Below are 11,628 nucleotides of genomic sequence, written 5' to 3'. Positions count from 1 at the left end.
GCACCATGTGCCTGTCTACACACATCTTTGTGTTTGTGTGGGTTGCACAACATCAGTGGTTGACACTCCCCTTTCCATGCTGGGAAACACACCTTCTCTGCCCTGCGTCTTTGGCCTGAACTGTGAGCCATTAAAGCAAGACAAAACCACTATTTTCGGGCTTTGTTTATCTGAAACAACCAACAATGAAACACAAGAGGCACCCGCAGGCACAAGGGAACAGGGATCTCAAAATAGTCAAATAAATACTGTAATATTTCCAAATCATTTCCATGGTCTCTTCATGGAAGGAAAGACTGATGCTTAGAAATCTGATTTACAAAAGAAGAGCCCATAAATATACTTTCCATTGGTAATGAGGATATTGAACCTGATTGCCCTCCACTCTATCAGGATTCATGTAGTATATTAACCCTCACCTGGAATCTGGGGCCTGCAGGACCCTTTGGAACTCATTCGCTTCCATTTTCATCTATATATATATATAAATGTAATGCGCATAATTAGGACTGAGTTAACAACAAAACCACTGGGCCAAATCACACCAAATTTGGTCACAATACTCATCACTTTCCAAGGAGTGACCATCAAAAAAAGGAGAAAGAAAACAGAGACCAAACCAGAAAAACCGCATTGAATACCACTGAATAGCCTTGCAGCTTCAAAGCCTGGCTGCTTCATACCTAGTGGACTCCATTGTTGGCCAACTTGAATACAATTGAATAGCCTTGCAGCTTCAAAGCCTGGCTGCTTCATACCTAGGAGACTCCATTGTTGGCCAATTTGAATACAATTGAATAGCCTTGCAGCTTCAAAGCCTGGCTGCTTCATACCTAGGGGACTCCACTGTTGGCCAACTTGAATACCATTGAATAGCCTTGCAGCTTCAAAGTCTGGTTGCTTCATACCTAGGGGAATCCTTTCTAGGCCACCTTAAATGCCACGAAGAAAACCCCACTTAGGACTATGCCACAGCAACGTGTGGCCGAGCACAGCTAGTCTTGATATTTATAAAGTGGGGACACCCCCTCCCCACTGCTCAACCCACAAATAGATAATGTCACATCCCCACATTACTATCTCAGAGATAAGGTTGGCACCTCTACCTCCTGTCGTAACACTGAAGAATTTGAAGCTTTGTTCCCAATTGTCCGCAGGACAAGAACGTCACATTTTATACCAATCTGCATACAAATAAGAGAAAGATTATTTCTCTTGCAAACGGTGGACTTTACTTTTTGGGGATGAAACAATGTCTGAATGTGATGGGCATTTTCAAAACAAGTTTGCACAATATTTATATGGGACTAAATTTGAAGAAAGTGTGTAAATTTTGAAAAAGAAGAGGAGGAGACGTAGAAAAACAGATCAATGGGCCAGCAATAGATTCTTCTAGAAGAGCTGCCTATACATCCTAAAGGCACCAGATCCCTTCTAATCTTGGAAGCTAAGCACGCCCAGCCCTGGTTAGTACTTGGATGGGGCTCATCAACCAATCCCAAGTGCTTTAGGCTTTTATTTCAGAGGAAGGAACTTTTTTTTTTTCCGTGTCAGGAGCAACCTGAGTCGCTTCTGGTGTGAGAGAATTGGCTGTCTGCAAGGACGTTGCCCAGGGGATGCCCGGATGTTTTGATGTTTTTACCATCCTTGTGGGAGGCTTCTCTCATGTCCCCGCATGGAGCTGGAGCTGAGAGAGGGAACTCATCCGCGCTCTCCCCAGGTGGGATTCGAACATCTGGGTATGCTTTGCCTGAGAAAACCCTATGAAATTTGTAAGTTTATGAGTGATGTGAAGGCACATGCACAATATCTGATCTTGGTCCCTTTCCCCCAAATAATGCAGGTCAGAACTTCCAGAGAACGAGGAAAGGTGGGTTTGGATTGCCAGCTGCATTTGGGCTCCTGGAAAGAAATAAAAGTTAGCCAGGATCCCTCCTTTAGATCCCTGAATGGCAGAGGGTTGGACTAAATGTTCCACATGGTCCCTTCCAACTCTATTATTCTGTTTCTATGATTCTATGAATGCCTTTCCAAAGGCTGACAGTTCTGCTGAGTCACTACACTTTGTTTCTGCCCAGTCACTGGTCTGGGAGCCAGCTGGACTTCTGGCAGGTCAGGCCCCTCCAAATGGCTAGAATCCAAGTCAGGAAGAGGTAGGTGACCAAAAAGGTCCTAGAAGAAACAGCAAAGGGAGCAGCATAGTTTTCGCTTTGGGGAAAGAAGATTTGAGAAGTTACACTATATTCAAATGTAAATACCTGCTACGTAGCAATATCAGGTAGATGATGGAGACAATTTGTTTCCTGCCACAGATCGGAATATGAGCCAATACATTTCACCTAAATGTTAGGAAGAACTTCCTGATGAAAGCTTTTCAAAGGGGGAACAGAAGGAGGTAGAATAGGTTTGGAGTAGATGGTCCTAGGGTCCTTCTGAACTTTTTATGTTTCCTAACTCTACATGATTGAGGTAATGTCCTTGTGGTCTCTTTTCCACTTCTGTGGGTCTATGATTCTACATATATGAGCACTGTGTGATTGTCATGCCAAAAGCAGCTGGTGCTAGAATCCTTTATGCTGCATCATGTCAAGAAAGAGTGAGTCCAGGACGTTAGTAGCACCCATCAAAGTAGCACCATGCTCTTTTCCAGTGATGGTCCCCTCCCCACCTGCACCCAGCCCCTGTGTATTCCTGGAAAGGAGATATTCAGCAGCGTCACCATAGAAGACGTCCCCATAATCCCTGGGCTTCAGTGAGCCCATCACTTGCATACTTTTGAGTGCAGGTTGGGGTTGATGGGAAGAAAGGTACCTGCAGCGAAGGCACTGAGTACACAGGGAACCCAAAGTCCCAGAGGAGGAGGAACAGTGTCATAGAAGAGCATGCCACTGGCTCTGCTTCTTCCTCCTGAGTGCATTTAGTGATGGGTAAACCAGTCAGTTGCATGGAGAGGCACTTGCTTTTCCACTTCCTTCCTCCCATCACCAAAGAGGTTTGCATATTTGCAGAAAGAGGACTTCAGGTTGTGCTGGATTAAAGAGAAAACCTGACAGCGAAGGAGGAAGTGTTTTGGGCCATCACCCCATCAAGGCATCCTTTTTACCTGAGGTCAAGGCTTGGAGAAGACCGGCTTCAGTGCTCCACACCAACAAAGGGGTCTTTTTGTCTCTACGAGGCCTTCTCCTGGCTCCTCTGTCCTTGGCCTTCCTCCACCTCCTCTTCGTCCTCCTTCCGCTGGACGTTCCAGTCCTTCAGTCCTTCAGGGAGGGAGGTGTCTTCCTCTAGGCTCCCGGTTCCCTCCACAAACTCCTCGTAGCTGGACTTCTCCGCAAAGGGCCTCGGGCCCAGAAGCTCCACCATGTCAGCTTTCTCCAGCACCTCCTTCTCCAGCAGACGCTTCCCGACCTGCCGGGAAGGAGAAAAGAGTCGCTCAATGGGCAGAATGTAAATCAAAGGACTAATAAATATTGACTGCCATGGAACTCCAGGGATACAAAATGTGGGACGAGGAACGTAACTTATCACCCATTTAGAAAGGAAATCCAATTTGCGGAGAAAGAGAAAGGACAGTTCCTAGGAGAGATGGTTATATTAAAGCTGTCAAGGATGTGCTTCTGTGCCCTTCAATGCTTCCAGGCACTCTCGTTGTCCCATTTTCTCCCTTTCCGAATAGGGAAGGCAACAGCTGGCAACATGGACTGGCGGTGCCCCTGTTTACGATCCAAGGAATATCCAATATTTTCATCCTCATACCTTTTCCACCTGGTCCCTGCATCGTGTCAGGAGGGCCTGGGTCTTTTCGTAGGCTGCCATAATCAAGGAGCGGACCTCCTCGTCAATCAGCTCCGCCGTGGCTTCACTGAAGGGCTTCTCGGGAGCCAGGTCGCCTTGCTGCGGGGGGTCGAAGGAGACCTGGCCCAGCCTCTCGCTCATGCCGAACTGCACCACCTAAGGAGGAGGAGGAGGAAGAGAAGGAGGAGGAAGAGGAGGAGAACAGAATCCTTATATGTCATAATAATAATAATAATAATAACAACTTTATTTATCCCGCCACCATCTTGGGGTGGCTTACACAGGGACAAGCCCAAACAACAACACAGCATTACAATAGACACAATATACTTAAACAATAAAATTTTAGTAACAGTACAACACAATATAAAATAACATAACATAATAGCTACTTTAAAAACCTGAGCATCAATTACTCCGCACAGTAGAGGGTCATCCAAGCTGGGTCGTTCTGGTGTAATTTCCAGGCAGAAACTCCCCAAACATGTGCAAAAACACAACACCTCTCAGAACCTTCTTTCATTTGCCATTGTGAAATGGGAGCATTTGAGCTAACCCTTTGTGTGGCTTGTAAGGGAGTGACTGGAGGGGAAAATACAGCTACTACTGCCTTCCCTGGGCAAGTACTAGATCCTTAAGATCCTTAAAACACAAGAGTTTTGCAAAGGATTCCAAACAGTTTGCTTCACTGGTCCCTAATGTATTTTTCTTGCACGGGCTGCCCTCAAGTAGCACAGGTTTCCCCAGTTCCTGAACTTTTTGCAGAAATGGGGTGCCTGCTCCTGTTCAAAGGTCTGGAAGCCTCTGAGGAGCTGTGAATGTTTAACTTGGAGAAGCGAATGCTGAGAAGGAAACGTGAAAGTCATGTTTGAATATTTGAAAGGAGGTCACATTGAGGCGGCATATTTATCTTTTACTGCTTCAGAGACTAAAACTTGGAGCAATGGATTAAAGTTGTAGTAAAAGCAATTCCACTTAAACACTAGGAAGTACTTCTTTGTGGTCTGAGCTGCTCAAAAGCAAATTAGGCTGCCTTGTGGTCTCATTCCCTGTGGAGGTTTTGAACCAGAGAATGGATAGCCTTTCACTGTATCTTCCTTCCTGGCAGGATGGCTCTTGGAGTCTCTCCAAACTCTAGGATTCTATGCTCTGTGTCTCTCGTATGTCCTCCCTGAACCCTGTTGCCAGCTGTGCCTTTCTCCTCCTATATAGGGAGCCAGGTGAGTCTTTCTTCCTGTCCCTTACCTGGGCGTAGGCGCTCTGGGTCACCTTCCGGAGGTCGTCCTGGGCCCCGGTGGTGATCCGCCCAAAGAAGAGCTGCTCGGCCACGCGGCCGCCCAGCATCATGCACATCCGGTCAAAGAGCTGCTCCCGGGTGTAGAGGAACTGCTCCCGGGGAAGGTATTGCGCATAGCCCAGGCCTCTCCCTCGGGGGATGATGGACACCTGCCAGAACAGGAAGCTCAGGTGAGCAGCAATGAGAGTGGCACTCCTGTCCTGAGCGAAGAGGATGCAGAGCCCCAAAGACACTCTGGAAAAAAAAACCCTGCCCTCCCAAAAGTTATTTTTAGAACAGTTTCCAGAATCCTCCCCAGGAATAATAATAATAATAATAATAATAATAATAATAATAATAATAATAATAATAATAATTTTATTTTTTTACCCCGCCACCATCTCCCCAGAGGGACTCGGGGCGGCTTACAGATATAAAACCAGCATACAGTAACATCAAATACAAAACACACACAAATAAATTTAAAAGGCATTACAAAATCACAATCATTATAAAACACATGAAAAACACAGCAATAAAAACATAAAATGAGCTGGGCAAAGTGCACTGAGTGGAACATGTAAACAAGAAGGAAGTTAAGGTGCTACAACGTCATGGGAAGAGCCTTAAACTGGGGTGAACTCTGAGGCTATGTCAAGGAGTTAACCAACAGGTACAACTGGTCAGAAGAAACAGGAAGAGGGATTCTGGGAGGTGTAGTACCACAAAAGGGTATTCAAAAGTGTGCCGACCCTGCAAAATGTAATTCCTGGATTAGCAAAAGCACCCAAGGGTGGAGGAATTGAACAAAGCGTTGAGAAATCACTCTATTGAATATGAGTCCCAGAATTGAACGTGCTTTTTCTGCATGGCAGGGGGTTGGACTAGATGACCCATGCGATCTCTTTCAACTATGATTCTATGATTGTATATAATCCACCAGTTGTTATCTCTGGGGAAAGGGATAGGAAACGCACCTTGAGCAAGGGGTCTGCATGCTCCAAGAACCACCCGACCACGGCGTGTCCCGCCTCGTGGTATGCCACTACCGCCTTCTCATTTGGTTGCAGGATCTGAGTTTTCTTCTCAAGCCCTGGAGAGAGAAAGGGCAGAGAGGAGTTGGCGCAAAGGTGGGAAGAAGGGAGTCCTCCTTACCCACCACAGAACCACTGCAAAACATGTACAAAAAAACCCTATTTCCTCATTGCAAGGCTCACTCATTTCACCAGAGTTTGGGATCATTGAACCTTGGCCCTCCTGTCCCTGCTCTCTAACAGCAAGGCAGCAACCACCTTGGGATGTAGATTGAGGTTTGGAAAGAAAGGGAGGATAGGGAGCTTTGTGTCCTGCCTCCTTTTGCTGGATGATCCATTATGGAAGAGTATGGCAGACCAAGAAAAAGAGTCCCATTGAGGTTAGTACCCTGTTTACCCAGAAGAGAAGGACACAAATGTGTCCATTAAAGCTACCAGAAAGAAGAAGAGGACATTTAGCAAAAGATCCATGAGGAAAACAACGGGTCAATGCAAATAGTATACAACAATGACTATTAACTTGTAGTTTCCCCAATGTTTTGAACTTCACCTCCCAAAATTTATCAGCGTTGACCTTCTGTGAATTGAACTACAAAACAGCAGGAGGCTCAAAGACTAAGAATCCTTGGCTTTGAGACACTTTATTTTGGACTGTAACTCCTACAATCCCTATGGTAGTGCTGATGGACTCTGGGAGTTGTAGTGCAAAGGAAGACAGTTTCTAAGTTCTGCTTGTTTTACAAACCCTGAGAACTTCCTAAATCAAGGCCAAAGATCCCTCACACCTTTGCAAGACATTGCTGGACAGCAACTCTAATCCAGTGGTTCTCAACCTGGGGTCCCCAGATGTTTTTGGCCTATAACTCCCAGAAATCCCAGCCAGTTTACCAGCTGTTAGGATTTCAGGGAGTTGAAGGCCAAAAACATCCAGGGACCCCAGGTTGAGAACCACTGCTCTAATCAGTCCGTAGCCAGCGACGGATGCTGTGTGTTGTAGACCAACGAAAAGTCAATAAATGCCCAAGACTGCCTTGTTTCTAATCTCAGCCTCACCCCCAATGACTCTTTCGATAGCCTGCTCAAAGTGCTTCTCGTCCACGGTAGGGCTGGCGTGTCGCGCAGCAATCAGGGCAGCCTCGTTGCACACATTGGAGATATCAGCCCCTAAAAAGAGAGAGAAGGGACACATGGATTAAGAGACACATGGGTTGATGGGCCTGGTTTCTGAAGGCCAGCCACCCCAGATTGGTTGGGACTCCAAATAGAAATTGTAAGAATCCTTCACAAAGGCCCAGGGCAGCAAAGAAGTCCGCCACTGCGTCAAAATCTGGGTGTACTTTTGTTCTGGCTCTTACTTTCCTATGATTGGGAAAACCGTCTAGAAACTCAGTCCAGTGTTCAGACCATAAACTGTTTTTGGCCTTAAGAGCAATAATAATAATAATAATAAACCTTTATTTATATACTGTTCCATCTCCTCGAGAGGACTCAGGGCAGTTTCCAAAATGTGTACAAAAACAGTCAATATTCAAAACATCATACATCAGCAAGAACATAACAAACATAATAAATACAACATCGTAAGACAACAGTAAAAAATAGTTCAATTAAAATGGCCGTAGTTACAGTTCCAATCAGCATATTCCATCAAGGAGTCAAATACCAGTAATCAGGGCTGCGATGTAGACGTAGTCAATTATAAGGGATAGATAAAGACAAGTACAAGAGGTCATTAACCAGTTCATGTTCTCTAATTTTTAAAAACTCATCTCTTGGACCTAAACTGACTATGAATACCCCAAAAATATGGTGAAAGTGCTCCCATGACCCATTTGGGACAAAGTTTTATGTTTGTGAGCTGAGTTTGGAAGGCAGTAGGGCTTCCAAGGTCTGCTGATGGTTAAGGTTAGGATTATGATGGTGATAATGATGGCAATAATAATAATAATAATAATAATAATAATAATAATAATAATAATAATAAATCCAGCATATCTATCTTGTTTGCTGTGTCATACAATAATAATAATAATAATAATAATAATAATAATAATAATAATAATAATAATAACTGCATTACCCATATTTTGGCTCAACAATTGCCCACCACTGACTTATAGATTCTTACCTGGATGCCTCCCTTATTTGCTAATAACATGCCTGCCCCTCAGTGGGCATTTTCCTTAAAGATGACTTTCTTCCCCTGGAAACCACCTCCCACAATCCCCTGACCTTCCTCCATATCTCACCTGTGAACCCGGGCGTCCGGGCAGCCATCTTCCTCGCCAGAGCGTCTCGGCTGATACCTGCATCCAGCCTGAGAGGTCGGAGGTGGACTTTGAAGATGGATGCTCTGCCTTTGATGTCTGGTGGCCCTGGTTGGCAAGAGAAGGAGAGTCAGGGAAATGAATCCCCAGGAATGGAGAAGGAGAGGATCAACATGGCTGTTGCCAAACTTCCTCTCATGCCCAGAGAGGCCAGATCCCGAATCTCCAGATTTAGGGGAGTTAAATAAAATAGCGAAAATAGACTCAAAATAGTGAAAACTTGGGGAAAAGGTTAGAGAATCTGACAATAAAGAATGGATTAAACAGGGTATGGGTTGATCACTCTCTTGGAGAAGCTAAGATTAGCAAAAGGAGAATCAAAAGAAAATCTATTTGATAATAACACATGAAAACTATTGATTTAAACCACCAAATGTCAAAGAAAAAATGTGGTTGAGCCATAAACAAAACACATTGCAATATGTCACAGAAAAAATTAGAATAACAGAGAAGTAATAGAATTGGCAGAGCTGTAGTTTTGTAATGCTATGTAAGTAACGGGAAGGTATGGGGGTATGGATTTGGGAACAGAAGGTTGATAAGACAGTTGTATAACGTTTTGGAATATTTAATAAAATATTTTAAATAAATAATAAGTAAAATAAAATGATTAATTAACCAACAGATGAATAGATTGATGAACAGGACAGAAAGAACATCAGGGATGGACAACATTATCATCATCATTATTATTAAGATAATTTTTATCCTGCTCTTCAGCCACAAAGGCACTCAAGAGCAGCTTACCAAATGTTAATTTGCCCTCAAGGTTGCAATCTACATAAGATAAATAAGGTATAGATCATGGACCCCATCTATCTTTGCAGCCCAAGGTATGCTGCTCCTGAAGGAGATGCTACGAATGGGAAAGAGAGGCCTACAAGGAGGTTGCAATGAGAGACAGATTTACCAATATAAATTTGGCGGTCAAAACGCCCCGGTCGCATCAACGCCGGGTCCAGGACGTCCGGACGGTTGGTGCCTGCGAGGATCACAACGTTAGTGCTGCTGTTGAACCCTGAGGGGGAAGAGGGAAACATTAAGGGAAGGATGCTCTTTTTGATGGGAAACCACACTCTTGTGCACAAAACACACCTTCTGCCATGTCTTCTTGCAAACATACTTGGACTGAAATGCACTGCTTTCTAACCAAGAGGATAAGTCTTTATAGTTATGCAAACAGACTATCTAGTTAAGGCATGGGCAAACTTTGGCCCTCCAGGTGTTTTGGAATTCCAGTTCCACAATTCCTAGAAGCCAGAGCAAACTTCAGGAATCCCTCTTGTTTACAGTCTACAAAAGCGAGTTTTTAAAAAATGTCCAGCCACTAAGTAATTACCTAATTACTGTACTTCCATTTTAATGTTTACACATTTTTAGGTTGTATTGATTTTATTGAGAGCTCCTTTGGGTCTCTTTTTAGAGATGATGATAATAATAATAATAATAATAATAATAATAATAATAATAATAATAATTGTCTGACTTCCTATTACTGAACAGCCATTCTGCAGCTACAGAGCCGAAAAAGAATTTCTCCAAATGATGGCAACATGTTCATACACAATTTGCATCTGGGATTTTTAAAAAATCTCAAACGAATTTAGTGTTTTTCTTCCCTGCAATCAACCTCCCAGTTGGGGGGTGCTGGGCATTGTAGTCCAAAAGGCACAAACTTCCCTAAGCTGTTTCTGACCCACTTTATGAGAACAGCAACCAATTCTGTATCGATGGAAGGAAAGAAGGCAGAAATGCAGTGGTGAGGGGTTAAGAGGTTTGGATAGCAGCCTTTCCAGATACTTAGAGAAAGTCAACAAGAAAAGTGATGTCCAGGAAGGTGGAAAAGGTAAGACTCCTCCCCTTGGTGCCAAATGATAATAATAATAATAACAACTTTATTTTTGTATCCCACAGCTAACACGGGGCCAAGCCCAAAAGACGTAGTGTAAACAAATTAAAATATAAAACAAGACAGTAAAAACAAGTAACAAGCAGTATTAAACACAAATGAATTCAGGCACAATTTTAACAAATACTGTACATAAAACAAGATAAAAAGTTTTAAAACAATATCAGCTTCAACCACCAAAGGTCAAGGAGAGTAAAGGGGGTCAGAGTAAAGTGCATAATAAGAAGGGTTATAATAACATCACCCCTGCAAGGTGGTCCTCTCACCGTCCATCTCCACCAGCAGCTGGTTGAGGGTGTTTTCCTGCTCGCTTTGGCCCCCAAAGTGTCCCTGGCCCCGTTTTCTCCCAACGGCGTCGATCTCGTCGATGAAGAGAATGCAGGGAGCGTTCTTCCGGGCCAAGGCAAACATGTCCCGCACCTGGGAGGCCGAAACAAAGGTGTGTATTTGCAGGTTAGCATTCTAATTCCATTTGGAATCGCTCCTCTCACTGCTGGAACCTCCATTGTTTTATTTTCCCCCCAAGAGGTGCTGGATCTCCATTTGTAGGTCCTACTATTTCCTAATCTTTTCCCCTCCCTTTGTTGTTGTCCTCAACGCAGCCTGATTTTGGTAAGGGTTTCCCACACTCACTCTGGCCGGTCCAACGCCCACAAACATCTCCAGGAACTCAGAGCCATTGACGGTGATGAAAGGGACGTTGGCTTCTCCTGCGGTCGCTTTGGCCAGGAGGGTCTTGCCTGTTCCTGGGGGGCCGGTCAGCATTGCTCCCTGAAAGAGACAAAGAAGCATCAGTCATAACTGGACAGCTCTGTATCACATCTCCCATTGCCCACCTTTGTGTTGATTTTTATAAAATTAAGCTTTCTTCATAGGGGGACTGCTCTTATGGGGAGAATCTATATCTCTCCATAGAATCATAGAGTTTGGAGAAACCCCAAGGGCCATATAGTCTGATCCTCTTCTGCCATGAAGAGAAACATATTCAAAGCAATCCCAAAAGATGGTCATCCAGCCTCTGCTTAGAAACCTCCAGAGAAAGAGACTTCATCACTGTCTTCTATTATTATTATTATTATTATTATTAATATTATTATTATTGAATCCTAGAGAGTTGGAAGGGACCACAAAGGCCATTTAGTTCAACCACTTTCTGCCATGCAGGAAAAGCACAATATCTAAGCACTCCTAGCAGATGGCCATCCAGACTCATAAACATTAACAGATGCAGAGAAATAGGGTTATAGAATTATTTATTTACAACATTTATAGCCCGCCCTTCTCACCCGA

At 44.0% G+C, this 11,628-nt stretch overlaps 1 protein-coding gene across 3 annotated transcripts in view; it reads right to left on the bottom strand.

Annotated features, from left to right (window-relative positions):
• Positions 1-11,628, bottom strand: part of LOC100564486 (AFG3-like protein 1) — a 30,864-nt gene that overhangs the window by 12,282 nt on the left and 6,954 nt on the right. Inside the window, exons 8-16 of one of the 3 annotated variants that reach the window (XR_010000543.1) lie at positions 10,972-11,109; positions 10,605-10,758; positions 9,340-9,447; positions 8,352-8,477; positions 7,156-7,266; positions 6,046-6,161; positions 5,038-5,238; positions 3,754-3,948; positions 2,259-3,405 (exon numbers count right to left, since the gene is read on the bottom strand). Coding sequence is in view for 1 of the 3 variants with exons in the window: in XM_062961705.1 (XP_062817775.1) it covers positions 3,169-3,405; positions 3,754-3,948; positions 5,038-5,238; positions 6,046-6,161; positions 7,156-7,266; positions 8,352-8,477; positions 9,340-9,447; positions 10,605-10,758; positions 10,972-11,109 (1,386 nt within the window). In the remaining 2 variants the exon portion in view is untranslated. Of the gene's footprint in view, positions 1-150; positions 3,406-3,753; positions 3,949-5,037; positions 5,239-6,045; positions 6,162-7,155; positions 7,267-8,351; positions 8,478-9,339; positions 9,448-10,604; positions 10,759-10,971; positions 11,110-11,628 lie in introns of those variants that run through there. The other 2 variants (XR_010000544.1, XM_062961705.1) reach the window with 2 other exon arrangements.

The sequence above is a fragment of the Anolis carolinensis genome, unplaced genomic scaffold (genome assembly GCF_035594765.1).
Source record: "Anolis carolinensis isolate JA03-04 unplaced genomic scaffold, rAnoCar3.1.pri scaffold_9, whole genome shotgun sequence".
NCBI lineage: Eukaryota > Metazoa > Chordata > Lepidosauria > Squamata > Dactyloidae > Anolis > Anolis carolinensis.
Note: the sequence above shows the minus strand (reverse complement) of the source record. Positions and strands in the feature narration are given on the sequence as shown.